This window comes from Phaseolus vulgaris, chromosome 5 (assembly GCF_000499845.2).
Source record: "Phaseolus vulgaris cultivar G19833 chromosome 5, P. vulgaris v2.0, whole genome shotgun sequence".
In the NCBI taxonomy this organism is placed as follows: Eukaryota; Viridiplantae; Streptophyta; class Magnoliopsida; order Fabales; family Fabaceae; genus Phaseolus; species Phaseolus vulgaris.
Window position 1 is genome coordinate 37,104,901 of NC_023755.2, and position 15,657 is coordinate 37,120,557.

Below are 15,657 nucleotides of genomic sequence, written 5' to 3' on the forward strand. Positions count from 1 at the left end.
TTACATGTCAATATAATATTTTATAGTAATATTTTTTAATGTTATAAATTTTGTTTTATTTAATGTTATCCATTTTTTTAATATTATAAATTTTGTTTTATTTAATGTTATCCATTTTTTTAATATTATAAATTTTGTTTTATTTAATGTTATCCATTTTTTTAATATTATAAATTTTGTTTTATTTAATGTTATCCATTTTTTTAATATTATAAATTTTGTTTTATTTAATGTTATCCATTTTTTTAATATTATAAATTTTGTTTTATTTAATGTTATCCATTTTTTTAATATTATCAATTTTGTTTTTTAATGTTATCATTTTTTTTAATGTTATAAATTTTTATATTTTTAAATATTAACTTTCATTTACATAATTTAATTAATTAATTAATTAATTAATGATGCAACTTGAGAAAATTTTAGAAAATAAATATAAGACTTCCCATAGTGAATACTCCTTTTTGGTATCAAGATTTTTATAGTTGTTTAGATGATGTTTGAATAGAAGCAGGAAATGAAATTCAAGCAGTAGCAGAAAATCGAAAGGACATTATATATCCATTCATAATACAAAATTTAACTACATATCACACTAAACGTAGATGTTTTTCTGTTTCTACAAAACTACACCACCACCATAGCCATATCACTATACTTGCTATCTCCTACTTTCATTTTATGCTTCCAACCAACCAAACTAATCACTCAACATCACATCCTAAGCATTTCACAGTAAGAAACAAATATCATAATTCTTTCTCCAGTTTGGGTAATGTCTCACCTATGTATACACGCATCAGATCATATCAGAGCAAGGAAAAGGACGATATATAACATCTTCACCTTCCCATGCACATCGTTCAAAATTGCAACCCTTAGAATATATCCATCATAAAAAGCAAAGTGAAACCATAAGTGATTTTCTCCTCTCTCATCTTCATGTTTCAACCACTCTTGAAAACCCATATACAAAAATGTTCTCCCAATATGCTCAAGAAAATCTTGAATTCAATGCTTCCCAGAATGCATTCTGGAGCAGCCACCAGAGCCAAGAGTCTTGTAGTTAACGAATCTGCTAGGAGCCGAGTTATGCCTTGAACCTTTCGGCAAGCAACCCTTCACTTCTCTTCCTTCCAAGGCTTTCTGCTTGTGGTTGATCAGCTGCGGCTTCACATAGTTTTCAACTTCTGAGGAAACTAGTGGCCTCGTAACTGTGCTTGGAGCACTGGGGGGAATTATTCTTCCACCCATGGCTGTGCCAAGAGAGTTTAGTGAAAGGAGAAGGTAAATGGCAAGAAGGGAAAACTGTGTAGTAGACATTTGAATTTTTTTGAAGTTGTGTAGCTTGATACTCACTCTCTGATTTGAGACTGTGAAGAAAAGAAGAGGTTTTGTGGTTGAATTGGTGCAAAGGGTTGCAATCTAAGGGCCTTAAATAGGCACGTGAATAGCTCATTGGTGTGCTATTATTTGGGGCTGTCATGAGTTGGCGAGGTGGGTGCACGTTTGGTCTTTGCAGCAAGTGAGGAAGCTCGTGAGTTCATGTTATTGCACCAAACCATTTTTTCCCCTATTATTACTAGTTTATGATAATTCCAACTTATTTATTTACCCAACCTTTCGCGATTGTGAGATGAAAAGCAGTAAAATAATGCAGGGTTTGTCAATGAATTGGGAAACGCATTTAAGGAACATTAATGGTTGCATAATAATGTAGTTAAAAAGTTTCTTGCGTTTTCTTCATGGCGGTTGATGAGTTACAGTAAGAATTGAAGACGATTAAGAAAGTTAGTCGTAGCTCCCATTAAATTGGTTGGTATATATTAAGAAACCCAAAACAATCTTCTTTTGGGTTGGCCGTTTGCCCCCTATCTACAAACCATTTGTGAATAAGTCATCTTATAATTAAATGAATCAAGAAAATGATACATGAATTCCACCAATTTTAGATGAAAAACTGATGATTTCTACACATTAAACGTTCTCTTACACCCGTTAATATAATTTTCATTTAATTTTTAAGAGAATTTACTTTCACAATTACACATTAAAATACATTAATTTACAAACTCTTATAGTTTATTATTGTGATAGTTTATGATTTAAAATTTAGAGTTTAATCACATATAGTTTTAAAATTATCCAATTTCAAAAAAACATATTTTTTCTCTAGTTGTAATCTGATATAGTTTTGTCAACTATGATAGTTTATAACTGTGATATACTACAAAATAAAATTATTAAATATAAACTAATTTTAGAGAATAAAATAATTAGTCACTATATTGACTAAACTAGATACCACTTTATTAACTAAAATGGTATATAAAATAGCTTTTATTATTAATAAAAATTTATAAAATAGTTTCTAAATTGATATCTAATTATTAGTTATCAAGATTTTAACTACTAACTATTTATGTTCTAAATTAGCATCTATTAGTCTTTTAGAGACTAATTTAGAATAAAAAATATAAATAGCTAAAACTTTGGTAGTTAATTTAGATACTAATTTAAAAATCATTTTATAATAATTTAGTTAATATAATGACTAGTTATTTTTTTTTCTAAATTTTGTTAGTATTTAATGATTTTCTTGTAATGATATAATTTAAAAATTACCCAATTTCAACAAAAACATTTTTTTTAGTTGTAATTAGGTATACGATTGTCAACAAATCAGCAATATTCTAATTTTTAATAAATTCAAATAACTCCCAAAACATTATTACTCAAATGAAAATAAGACTAAACATCCTGTTATTGTATCTTTAATGTTATTTTTCAATTAAAGTTTTGTAATAGTTTTACAAAGAAAAATAACATTAAGTTGAATTTGATTTCTGAGTGAAGAATAACAACAACAAAACGATGATACATGAGATGCATATAATGATTCCAACCCAAAATATATGTGTGAAATATCTAACTTTCCTACTAACAAGTGAGACCAATTTTTATTTTTTTTTATCAGAAAAAAATGAATTAATTGAAAGAGTGAGAACAATTGGTGATGTTTGGTTTGAAACATAATAGACATGGTTACGTGCTGCTCCTGTACTTTAACTACTTTATCCAAAAGTAAAAAGAAATGGAATTAATATTCTACCACACAGAATATACATGGTCCTTCACAAAAATCTTTCTTATTTATTATTCGAAAACTCAATAAATTTATCAACCGGTTAAATGGATGGAACAGAATCAGTTTCCACTTGAGGCGATTGAAAACGAAGCTATTTTAACTTTATAAGTAATTTGAATATGTTAAATATTTGAAGAAAACTTTATATTATTTATAATAAAATTTTAATTTAGTTTAAACAAAATAATCCCTTGAAAATAAAAGGCTGAGACTTATTTATTAAATATAGAAAAAGGTGATATAAAATTTGAAAAATGTATATTAGAGGTTACATATTTATTATGAAATGGGCACCCCCACGGGTTCGTTATTGCGTAAAAGCGACAAATGGTTCAGAAATATTCAGAACCCAAATTACTTTCCTCACGCGAAACATGTCATTGCTTCCGCTCCCTCTCCCTCTCCGAATCTAATAACCTCAACGAATCTTTGTCGTCTTTAATTACACTTTTCTTTTTCTTTTTCTTTTCCCCTTTTTTTCTACCCAGTCATATTTATTTACACTCTTTTGTGAAAAGAAAACAAAAAACGTCTTACATGATTTTGGAGGATGGATTCTTCTTCTTTCTGGAATGGTGCAGAAAAGCCCAGAAGCATGTGCCAACTGAAAAACATTGATAGTTCGTAAAAATTTATAATAGTCATTAAATGGGGGATTGTGGGAATAGTTTTCACACACATGTGTGTATTTTCCAACACACTTGTAAATGTGAGACAATATATTATGGGTGGTTTCACATTCCTCACATCGAGAGTGACAGCTTGTGTGTGAGACTATATTATGTGTGGTCCGATAACGATCCGATAACGGGTGATACGATAAGCCCAACAAACACTCGTTACGATAAATTTTAAATGTCTCTATTATCATGTGACAAAATAAATTTTAAGCCTTATTCAATCTCATAAAATCGCCTAAGATTTGCGACCACTTATACATAATAAAATATTCTCATCTCTACTCGATATCTCCGACCTATTTTCTTGATAGGTTCTAGAGATATGGGATCTCCAACCTATTCTCTTGATAGGTTTAACAATGGTAGTTGTTATGGTTTTTGTTTGTTTTATTTTTCTTTAGAATCCAGGATACTTCTATATAAACATAGAGTTTATAGTGTTTTTTTTTAAGTTTTGCATAAATTTTTTTATTTCCATGTTGTGGTTCTCACAATTTTTCATGTGAATATAAAAGTTAAAATAAGTTAGCAACACGTATACATTATACCATATAATAGTCAGTTCGTGATGTAATTTTAATTCGAATTTTTAGTGGGTAGATATTTTTTTAATTTAAAATTAGATAAATCGTACATTTAAAATATGATTTAATTTTAAAGAAATTGTCAATAAACTATATAATTTTTGTAAAATTTTACATAAGTTATATTTGACAAATACGAATTTAATATAAATAAGATCGAAATAATTTATACAAAAATTGTATTTTTAATATGTTTTTAATTAAAAACTTTTATATTATAAAGATAATTTTTCAAAAATAAATTTATGCATAAACCATATATGAAAAATATGATTTTATATTAAACCTATTATAGTGAAAGTTTATTAAATCTTATTTTATTAGCTCTCAGATCACTATCAAACTACTCATTATAAAATCTTATTTTATAATATATAAATGAGTTCATATATTATTTTTTTTTAGGATTAGTTAAATTTATATTCTTCTTCTTAATAATAATCTAATATGATAGAATCCAAAAAAAATTAAATGAAGAATTCATGGCTTGAGGGCAGAGAATATACACGACAGTTATCACATTCAACAAATGCACTGCATCTTTCATCTTCTTCTTCAATTCTAAGTGTCACTACTTTCATCAATGCAACACTCTTCACTTTAAATAACATTTTTTATACATATTTAATTTTATTGATTTCATTATTAAATGAAAAATTCTTATCGAGTATATATGATAGGTATGCCAACCAAAACTTTGTAAAAGCAACATAATAAATAACAGGGAATTGGATAAATGGGTGTAATTTTTGGAGGGTTGTTCTGTTGTGTTGGGTGAAGCACCTTGCAAATTCATTGCAATCTTTATGGCGTAATACTTCAAGCTTTCATCCACTTTTTTCCATTTACATTGGTTCCAGTAACCAAAGTAAATCCAACATAATTAACTCCAATTTATGCTCAATTTTCTATTATTGCTATTTAATTATTTCCAACCACTACAATTATAAACGTTGTTGTGTAGAGACATGTCTTATTAAATTTATCAACTGATGCTTTGTTTACTTCCTCACGTTATTTGAGAAAGTTCTTTTCTGAGTAGTTCTCATAATTCCAATCCATTTAATATATATAGTACTCGTATAAATGTATATTTATGAAATTCTAATGTAATAGTTTTTTATGGTCTTCTTATTTAATGAATCTGACTAGAATGCATTAACAATGAAAATGCTTTTTGAACTATCATCCAATAATAATATATATTGTCATGTATATGTTAACCAGAGGGATATATCCCCTCCTTAACCTTTGTATATAAAGCATATTCTATACCTTTAATAAGATTGATTGAGTTACATTTTATATCTTCTCTCTCTAGCTCCTCTGCCCTGTGCCTAATATGGTATCCAGAGCTATTAGCTTTTTCGCTTTTCTTTTCTTTTTTTGAGTACCCATGACTTCTGCAGCCTCTGGCCCCACCTCCTCCACCTTTTCCACCGCTTCCACCTCTTCCACCTCTTCCACCGCATCCGCCTCTGTTTCTTTACACCATTTCCACACTCCGATTCTTCTCAAGCTTGATGAAGAAAACTTTCTTCTATGGAAACAACAGGTGTTGGCCACGCTTGATGGTCTTATGCTCTCGCATTTTCTTGATGGTTCTTGCGTTCCTGAATCGCCTTCCACCTCCGCGGATGGCACTGTCCCAGCATCTCCTACTTATCGTCTGTACAAACAACAGGACAATCTGGTGGTGGCGTGGCTTTTGGCGTCAATGACGACACCATTGCTAACGCAAATGGTTGGTCTCCATTCTGCAACCCAGATCTGGACCACGCTGCACACGTATTTCTTGTCTCATACTCGATCTCAGGTCAAGAAACTTAAACTCACTCTCAAACAACTCAAGAAAGATAACTCTGTCTCAACGTATGTTCTCGGCATCAAAAGAACTGTGGATGCTCTTGCGTCAGTCGGTGCGCCCATATCCGTCGAAGATCATATCGAAGCCATCTTGGATGGTCTTTCGTCTGATTATGATCCATTTGTTGCCTCTGTTTTGTCACGAAGGGATCCCTATACTGTTGCTGAGATCGAAGCCCTTCTTCTGGTTCAAGAAGAGCGTCTTGAGCGGCACAATCAAGTCGATCCATTAACGTTTCCTGCCACTGCTGCATACACGTCCTGGCATCCTGCAAATCCATCTCAAGAAAAATACAAGAACAATTTTTCTGGTTCCCGTGGTACCCGTGGCTCTGGCAGAAACAACAATTTTAGTCGCGGTGCTCGTGTGGCTCGCTCTTCCAATCGTGGTGCTTGGAATAACTCCAAGATATTTTGTCAAGTGTGTGGCAAACCCGGTCACACTGCTCTTCATTGCTGGCGCTGGTATGATTATCAACCGCAACCTCCTCCACATGCCCATGTCTCTCATTTTTCAGATTCTGATCCTGCATCGAATGAGGCACCTCTGTTGGGCGTTCAATCCAGTATGGACGATCCTCTCTGGTACCCTGATAGTGGCGCCACTCATCACGTCACAAAGGACTCCACTGTCTATTCTTCAAAACAACCTTACCATGGCACTGAAACTGTCAAAATGGGTAATGGATCAGGTTTGTCTATTGCCAATATTGGTTCCACATCTTTTTCTTCTCCTTCTACTCATAAAAGTTTAGTTTTAAAAAATCTTCTACATGTTCCTTTAATTACAAAAAATCTTCTCAGTGTGTCTTCCTTTGCTCGTGATAACAATGTCTTGTTTACTTTTACTGCTAACAATTGTTATGTTGTTGATCAGGCTACGAAAAAGATTCTTCTTCAAGGCACCCTTAAAGATGGGTTATACAGTTTCCCAATGCTTCATAATCATTTTCCTTCATCCTCTGTTCACAATATTTCTTTTACTCGTAATACACTGACTGCTAATGTTTGGCATCAAAGACTGGGTCATTGTAATATGGATATTCTCAAACAGATTTTTCACAATAATGATATCAGATGTTCCAATAATATTAGTTTCTGTTCTAGTTGTCTGCTTGGTAAACATATGCAATTGCCTTTTCATTCTTCTGCTACTGTTTACACAAAACCTTTAGAACTTGTGTTTGCTGATGTGTGGGGACCTTCTCCTATACCAGCTTCCAATGGTGCCCGTTATTACATTTCGTTTGTTGATGCTTTTAGTAAGTATACATGGATATATTTTCTTCATGCTAAGTCACAGGTTCCTGCTGCTTTTCACAAATTTAAATCTTTTGCTGAAAATCAAACGTGTTCTAAATTGCGTTCTTTACAAACCGACAATGCCCGTGAATTCCTTTGTCTTAAACAGGTTCTTGATCAGCATGGTATACAACACAGGCTCATTTGTCCTCACACTCATGAGCATAATGGTGCTGTTGAGCGTAAGCATAGGCACATAGTTGACATGGGATTAACTCTCTTGGCCACTGCTTCTTTGCCTAGGCGTTTCTGGGCTGAAGCCTTTCTTACCTCAACTCATATTATCAATGTGCTTCCCACTCCTGTATTGCATAACTCTAATCCTTATACTATGTTGTTTAACAAAAATCCTAATTACGCTATTTTCAAAGTTTTTGGTTGTGCTTGTTTTCCTTTATTACGTCCTTACAACAAAAATAAGTTTGATTTTCGTTCACAACAGTGCTTGTTTCTTGGGTATAGTGTTACCAACAAAGGTTATATATGTCTAACTCCCTCTGGTAAGACAATTGTTTCCAGACATGTGCACTTTAATGAAACTGAGTTTCCATATCATGAACAATTAAATTCTTTTCCTATTTCATCTGTTCCAGTGCCTTCCCCTGTGACTACAACTCCTCCACTTACTGTTATTCATTCTAATGCTAATACTAATATGCCTATTCATAGTTCTTCTGCTCTTGTCCCTCTAGATAACAGCACTGATATGCATCATAATACTGGCTCTGAGATTCACCCTATCAATTCTCATCCCATGGTTACTCGTGCCAAGGTAGGTATTTTCAAACCTAAGACATATAATGCCATAATTTCTATACCTACTGCTCCTACGTCTGTCAAGGAAGCAATTTCTTCACCTATGTGGTTTCAAGCAATGAATGATGAATATCATGCTCTCCTCTCCAACAAAACTTGGACTCTTACCACACTTCCACCGGGAGCCTCTCTTGTTGGCTGTAAGTGGGTTTTCAAAACCAAGCTACATGCAGATGGTACTTTTCAACGGTGTAAGGCCCGACTGGTTGCAAAGGGATTCAATCAAACTGAAGGTGTGGACTACACAGAGACTTTTAGCCCAGTGGTGAAACATAACACCATCCGTATTGTGCTCTCTCATGCTGTCACTCAACAATGGCCTGTGCGTCAAATTGATATTAATAACGCCTTCCTTCATGGTGACTTGATTGAGCATGTCTACATGCAACAACCTCCTGGGTTTGTATCTCGTGATTCAACTCTTGTCTGCAGATTACACAAGGCCATTTATGGTCTCAAACAAGCTCCCAGGTCCTGGTTTTCTAAACTTAGTCAAACTTTGATTCATCTTGGTTTTCAATCTACTGTCAGTGATTCCTCTGTTTTCACCAAATTCACTACTTCCTTCACTTTATTTGTGCTTGTTTATGTTGATGATATAATTATCACTGGCTCTTCATCTACTGCTGTCACTGATCTTATTTCCACTCTTAGCTCTTTCTTTGCTCTTAAAGATTTAGGCCCTCTCCATCATTTTCTTGGGATTCAGGTATCAACTACACGACATGGTAATATGCATTTATCTCAGGCTCAATATATCAAAGACTTGCTTCGTCGAACGAATATGCTTCATGCAAAGTCCCAACCTACCCCTATGACTTCATCAACTCGCCTGCAACAAGACTCCTCTGAACCTTTTCAAGATCCATCTATGTACAGGTCAGTCGTTGGTGCTTTGCAATATATTCTTATAACGCGACCTGAGTTATCCTATTCAGTTAACCGTGTTTGTCATTTTATGCATGACCCTAAACTACACCACTGGCAAGCTGTGAAACGCATCTTACGCTATCTAGCTGGAACCATCAACTTTGGTCTTTTACTGAAACGTCAGTCTTCATCTTCCATCATTGGCTTCTCGGATGCAGATTGGGGAGCTGATGTTGATGACAGGAAATCGACAACTGCCTACTGCATCTATATTGGCTCCAATCTCGTATCATGGTCTACTCACAAGCAAAAATCTGTTTCCAGAAGCTCAACAGAAGCTGAATACCGTGCTGTTGCAGCTCTTCTTACTGAAGTTATATGGACTCAGTCTCTTTTATCAGAATTACGTATTCCCTTTCTCACACCGAAGTTGTACTCTGATAATCTTGGTGCTGTCCTTCTAAGTGCCAATCCTGTCATGCACTCAAAGACAAAACATTTTGAGTTGGACCTACATTTTGTTCGTGACCACATCTGCAAGGGCAACATTACTCTTCTTCATCTGCCTGCACGCTTCCAAGTCGCGGACCCTCTCACCAAACCAATATCTGGAACTATGTTTCTTAATGTCAGGGATAAACTCATGGTGGTTCCTAATCCAGCCATGAGTTTAACGGGGGGTGTTAACCAGAGGGATATATCCCCTCCTTAACCTTTGTATATAAAGCATATTCTATACCTTTAATAAGATTGATTGAGTTACATTTTATATCTTCTCTCTCTAGCTCCTCTGCCCTGTGCCTAATAGTATAACAAGTTTGTTAAATTTTACAATAAATACTTTAAAATAGTTTTGATTGATTTAAAATATTTTTTTTTTGTATATATAAAGCGATTGAAAATTAAACCCTTGTTTAAATCACAAATTATTATTATAATATTGTTATAGTTTATTAGTTTTGAATTAATTTGGAAATTGTTTGTGTTGGCTTTAAAATTGTATGACTCTTGTGTTTTATATTAACAAATATTTAATTAAAAAGTATGATATATTTTTTATGTTGGAATTCTGAATTGTTTGTTCAAAGTATTATGTTTTCTATCTGTGGGTAATTTGTATGAGCTGAGATAATATTTTACATAACATTAACAGAACAAAAGTAAAAATAAACCAAAATTGAGCCATTCAATCCAATTTAAATTATTTTAATTGAATTAAATTTAAGCATAACTGATATTATATTCAAATTAATTATTATTATCATACTTAAATCAATTTATTATTATATTTATATTTAAATTAAATAATTTTTTACTTTAAAAAAATATATGTATGTTACGTGTCCTACTCAGGGGTGTAGGTTTTCTTTCTTTGGGCAGGCAATCATGTTAGATCAATAATGTCAGTTTAAACTTGGGCTTGAATCAGGGAAAGAAAGAAGTGTGTTTCTTCATGCACCTCCATGCATTTCTTCCTGCACCTCTATACTTCGAAAAATATTAGTTACCCTTCTTGGTTAGTTTTTCAGAAAATTTAAATTTTAAATTAAATAATCCAAAATAAAATAAAATTATTTCTAAAAAAATTGTATTCTAAATTGTACAATCTAAAATATAAATTTGGATTTTGGATTTTACAATCTAAAATATAAATATAAACTCCCAAATTATATAATCTAGGAAGGAAGTCTTCGGATTACACATTTTAGATTTTTAAAAAAGTCAATAAAAATATAGGGTAATTTTGATATTTTTGGAAGTAGTGGGTGCTGGAAGAATTTGCAAGGAAAGAAACGTACATGCATACATTAACTTAAAGATATTTGCAGTCTTTAAATTTATTTTAATTTTTCTTTGTCAAAATTTTAATTTTAATTGTTGAAATATGAATTTATGTATTCTAAGTCACTAAGATTTATATAAATTTTAACGTTGTCAAACGCGAATATTTGTTTTTTGCGCCAGATATTTGGACATTGAAAATGAAAGGTGCGTAAAGTAGCTTACAGCAAAGGACACATTTGTTAGTTGGCCACCATTCTTTTCCCTCACCCATAGCCAAAGACAAGTCACCCCTGACTTGAATAAATAATTTCTATATTATGTTCATACGAAACTTATTACTTACCGTACAAAACAAGTAAAGAGAATGACAGAAAGATCTATAAGAGAGTTTATAGTTCATATAAATTTTGCCATGCTGGTTTACCAGATTATTAAATGTTTCGTGGAATATTCTATGCGTCATCAAATGAGACAGGTCAAACTCTCTTTAAAAACTGAACAATAATTGAGTTGGATAATATGATATATAATATCAACTTTGTTTTGATTGATTCCATTTCAACTGTGGAATATTCAACTGATACTATTATTAGAAAAAGCTTCAGTTATATGGGAATTTTCTATTTCAATTGTGGAATATTCAACTCATACAATTATTAGAAAAAGCTTCACTTATATGGGAATTTTGAAGTTCAATACTGTTCTGTAGTTGTCTTTGATGAAGTCTTGATGAAGCTAGACATGAGTGGGAGTTGTATTTGGAGGTGTTGGGGCTGATCCCACGCGCTTTCCTCTCTCAGATCGGCTATTCTCAGCGAACTTGAGACTTGACTGGTGCAAGCCCTTCTTTTTCTCCTCTTCATTCCATTCAGAGGTGTAATAGAATTCTTCAGTGGATTTGTTGACATCTTTTGTGGGAGGTAGGAACATGCTACCCCACTGTGGGAAGTGAACAAGAGTCACAGGAAGAGTGCAAGCCACTATCATGGCCCCCATTAAGGAAAGACCTGTGGAAGTGGAGAATTTTGAGGTTGAAAAGAAAATCAATTGGGTCAGGCCAGACCCGAAGTTTCCACCTGCACCAGTGAGACCTGATATAATCCCCAAAGACCTTCTTGAGATGAAAGGAATGATACCAAAAGTTGCACCACATGCAGCTTGAGCTCCTATAGAGAACAAAATCATAGCCAAGACAGCAATAGGAAGAGAATTGGCACGGCCAAGCCAAATACAGAAAGCCCCTCCTAGGGTTTGGAGGATCCAAAGGGTCCACAATCTTCCCCTCATGCCAAACACCCTGGCTGCAACATCAGAAGCATACCCACCAAAAGGTCGAGCAACTAAATTTGCCATTCCAAATGAGGCAGCAATGATTCCAGCAGTGTGCAGCTTGAGATTAAATCTGTTTCATATTATTAATTAATTCCTTATGTAAGGTTGAAACACAAATTTTTGTAGAATAGCAATTAAGTTAATGCATGTAAATGTATTGCCTTTGTGCTTAACTAACCTGTCATAGAAATACTCAGCAATGACATTGTCTGTTGTCAATTCAACTCCCATTGAGTACCCATAGAGGAGAGCAAAAATCCATGTTCTGTAATTTGTTATGGCATACCATAGCACCTGAACAAATAGTTGAAATTCATTACTTCATGGAAAAGTATAAACACTGGAATTTGTTAAGGCATATATCTCCTATAATAAAATGATATTAAAAATATATCTTCTTGGATCACTAACCTTAGAAAACTTATCTTTAGCTACATTTCCCTGTTTCTGCAAGGCACCAAGGTTTCCATCAGGCAAGTCCTGACCTAAAGTTAGGACCAGGATCCCCATGATGACATGCATCCAACCAGGAATAAAGAATGCAATCCTCCAAGCAGTGAAGGGAGTAGCCCCAGCTCTTCTGATAATTTCATACATCAAAGGCATTATGAGCTGAGTGGCTCCACCACCCATGTTTCCCCACCCCGCCGCAGTCCCATTGGCAAGCCCTATGATCTTGCTGTTGAACATGGTGCTCATCCAGTACTGGCACGACACAAACGTGGCCAAGGAGAACCCTATCAAGAACCGAACCGCTATGTACCCGGAAGCATCACTCACAAAGGACATGCAGAAGACGGTAGGGGCCGAGAGCATGATGAGGAAGGCGCAGCCATAGCGTGGACCCAAGAGGTCGCAAACTGCACCCATTGCAAGCCTAGAGAAAATGCTTCCCGACACAGAAGCAACCCCGGCGTTTCCAATGTCGCTTTTGGTGAGGTTGAGGTTGTCGCGGATGATGGGGACAAGAGGGGCTGCTGCGAAGGTGGAGACAAAGCAGGTGAAGAAGGAGATCCAAGAAAGGTGGAAGGTTCTCATGTGGGGATTGGCTAGGGAGAAGAGTTTGAAAACCTTGGCCTTGTGTTCAGAATCTACAGGGAGAGCAAATTTGGCTGTGGTGTCCGTGGGGACCATTGGGGAACCAACCGAGGCTACAAATGTTTGCTCTCTTCCTGTGACTCCATGCATGGAGCTTCCAGGAGAACCCTCAATCTCTGCCATTTGATATTGTCAACTGTGGAAGATTAACCACAATTGAAGAGGTAGAATAGGAATTGAAGTGGTGGTGTTGTGAAGAAGAAGGAAGGAGTGTGGTGTGGCTTTATAGTGAAGAAGGAGTTGACTGTGTAAGAGTTTTGAAGGCAAGTGGATTCCCAAGGGGCGTGGAGCTCTAAAGAAAACTAATATTCCGTTATCCATTTCGCCGCATTGCACCATGGAACGCGGAAATGCCTAAAGGTAGATCCCAAAGGCAAAGAATCTCATCATGATTCTCAATGAATCAATAAATAAATAAACACTTAATTAACTTTATACTTCTAAATTTGTATATTTTGAATAGTTCTTTCTATATTGAATCAATTTTTTTATATATATTTTTCAATTAAATTTTTCTTGTTTATTTATTTTTATTTACCGCGTGTGATATGATTGTTATCTTACTCCATCATCTTTTTTATTTGTCTCAACTTGTCATGATGTTTTATAGTTAATATAAAATGATATTTCAATTCATAATAAGTGTGACATTCATTATTTTTTTAATGAGAACCTGTTAGATAACAATAAATTATCACAGTCATTTATATTAGTGAGGTAACGACCATGATTCATCCATCGTTGTATGTTATTCTTAAAAAAAATTAAACATAACAATCTTATTATCCAATATATTTTCAATTAAAATAGTAAAACTCATATATGATTTTTATATTAATATTAATATTATTTTATATTAACCACAAAATCTCACATCTTTAATCTACGAAGACAAATAAATAAGATAAGATGACTAATCAAAGATAACAACCATGTCCTCCTATAATTAAAAATATAAAACGAGAAAAATTTAATCCAAACATATTAAAAATTAAATATAAGTACTTAATAGAACATACAATTTAATAAAAATTGAGTTGAAAATATTCAAATTTATTTGGAATTTAAAACTAATTAATTAAAAAAAAACTGATTTTACTGATAGTAAAAATCTGTCAATAATTAATAATATTTTTAGGGATTGAATCTAAATCCACTAAAGGAACATATTACTTTTATTAAATCAATTTATTAAATTAATACTTTTGTTTTAATATACATTAATACAAAAAGAAAATTATTAATATTACAATTCTCATAAATTATTATTATTATTATCATAATTTTATTTAATAATATAATATTATTTTGTTACTATTATATATTATTATTACATAATTTATTAAATTAATATTTGGATTTTTTATATATCTATATAAAATAATTTTATTAATATTATTATTATTATCAAAAATTAAGATTAAGAAAAATATTATTATTGTCATAATTAAATTTATTATTACTATTATTATCTTAATTATTATTAATATTATAAAATTTATGGACAAATTTTATTGATGAATAATATTAGTGCATGAATATTACCAATAGATATGAAAAATATAATATATTTTTTTTAATTTTCATACTCGTCAATAAAAATTTTCAGTAATTTCACTCGTTGATAATTAAAAAACTAATGATAAAAATAATCTATTGTTAAATCAATAATTTTTTTAGTGATTAAGTCATAAATTTAGCGATCTTTTCACTAAGCAATTCTACATCTGATAACAATACTATCAACTATAATAGAGTGTTTTGGATTAATAAAGATTATAATGAAGCTATATGAGATTGTGGAATATATGTACATAATTAAGAGGTTAGTGGGGCGTATGAGGATCTTCAAGTGATTAAAAGAATAGAACAAAACAATGTTTTAGAACAAAAAAAGACTTAATATTACAAATAGGATAAGGGAGTTGGACAAAATAGATGATAACAAATGAATGGTCCAACATAAATTTACATTAGACTTTAGTAAGTCCAAAGTAAATTTTTGGTGTTTTTAAAATTTAATTGGTTTTGACTAAACATCAACCTAAAATATAAAAAATATCAATTATAACGATACTGTTTTGCATACACAAATGACTGACAAGAGCATAATAATTACATAATAAAAAGTTTTGAACATAAAAGTAGGATATTTTTAATATGTAAATATTTGATA

The 15,657-nt window shown here is 32.5% G+C and overlaps 1 protein-coding gene across 1 annotated transcript; it reads right to left on the bottom strand.

The window, feature by feature from the left end:
- Positions 1-11,656: 11,656 nt before the first annotated feature.
- LOC137835706 (high affinity nitrate transporter 2.4-like) lies at positions 11,657-13,746 on the bottom strand. The gene is made up of 3 exons (XM_068644322.1): positions 12,795-13,746; positions 12,562-12,677; positions 11,657-12,453 (listed from the first exon to the last, which is right to left on the bottom strand). The coding sequence occupies exons 1-3, from the start codon at positions 13,602-13,604 to the stop codon at positions 11,787-11,789; spliced, it is 1,593 nt and encodes a 530-aa protein (XP_068500423.1). The 5' UTR covers positions 13,605-13,746; the 3' UTR covers positions 11,657-11,786.
- Positions 13,747-15,657: the final 1,911 nt, after the last annotated feature.

Excerpts from the sequence above, each read along its gene's own strand:
- LOC137835706 (XM_068644322.1), bottom strand. The coding sequence starts at position 13,604 with ATGGCAGAGATTGAGGGTTCTCCTGGAAGCTCCATGCATGGAGTCACA. Across the intron at positions 12,678-12,794 it reads CTAAAGATAAGTTTTCTAAG|GTGCTATGGTATGCCATAAC; the intron begins GTTAGTGATCCA and ends CTATTTGTTCAG. Across the intron at positions 12,454-12,561 it reads GCTGAGTATTTCTATGACAG|ATTTAATCTCAAGCTGCACA; the intron begins GTTAGTTAAGCA and ends AATATGAAACAG.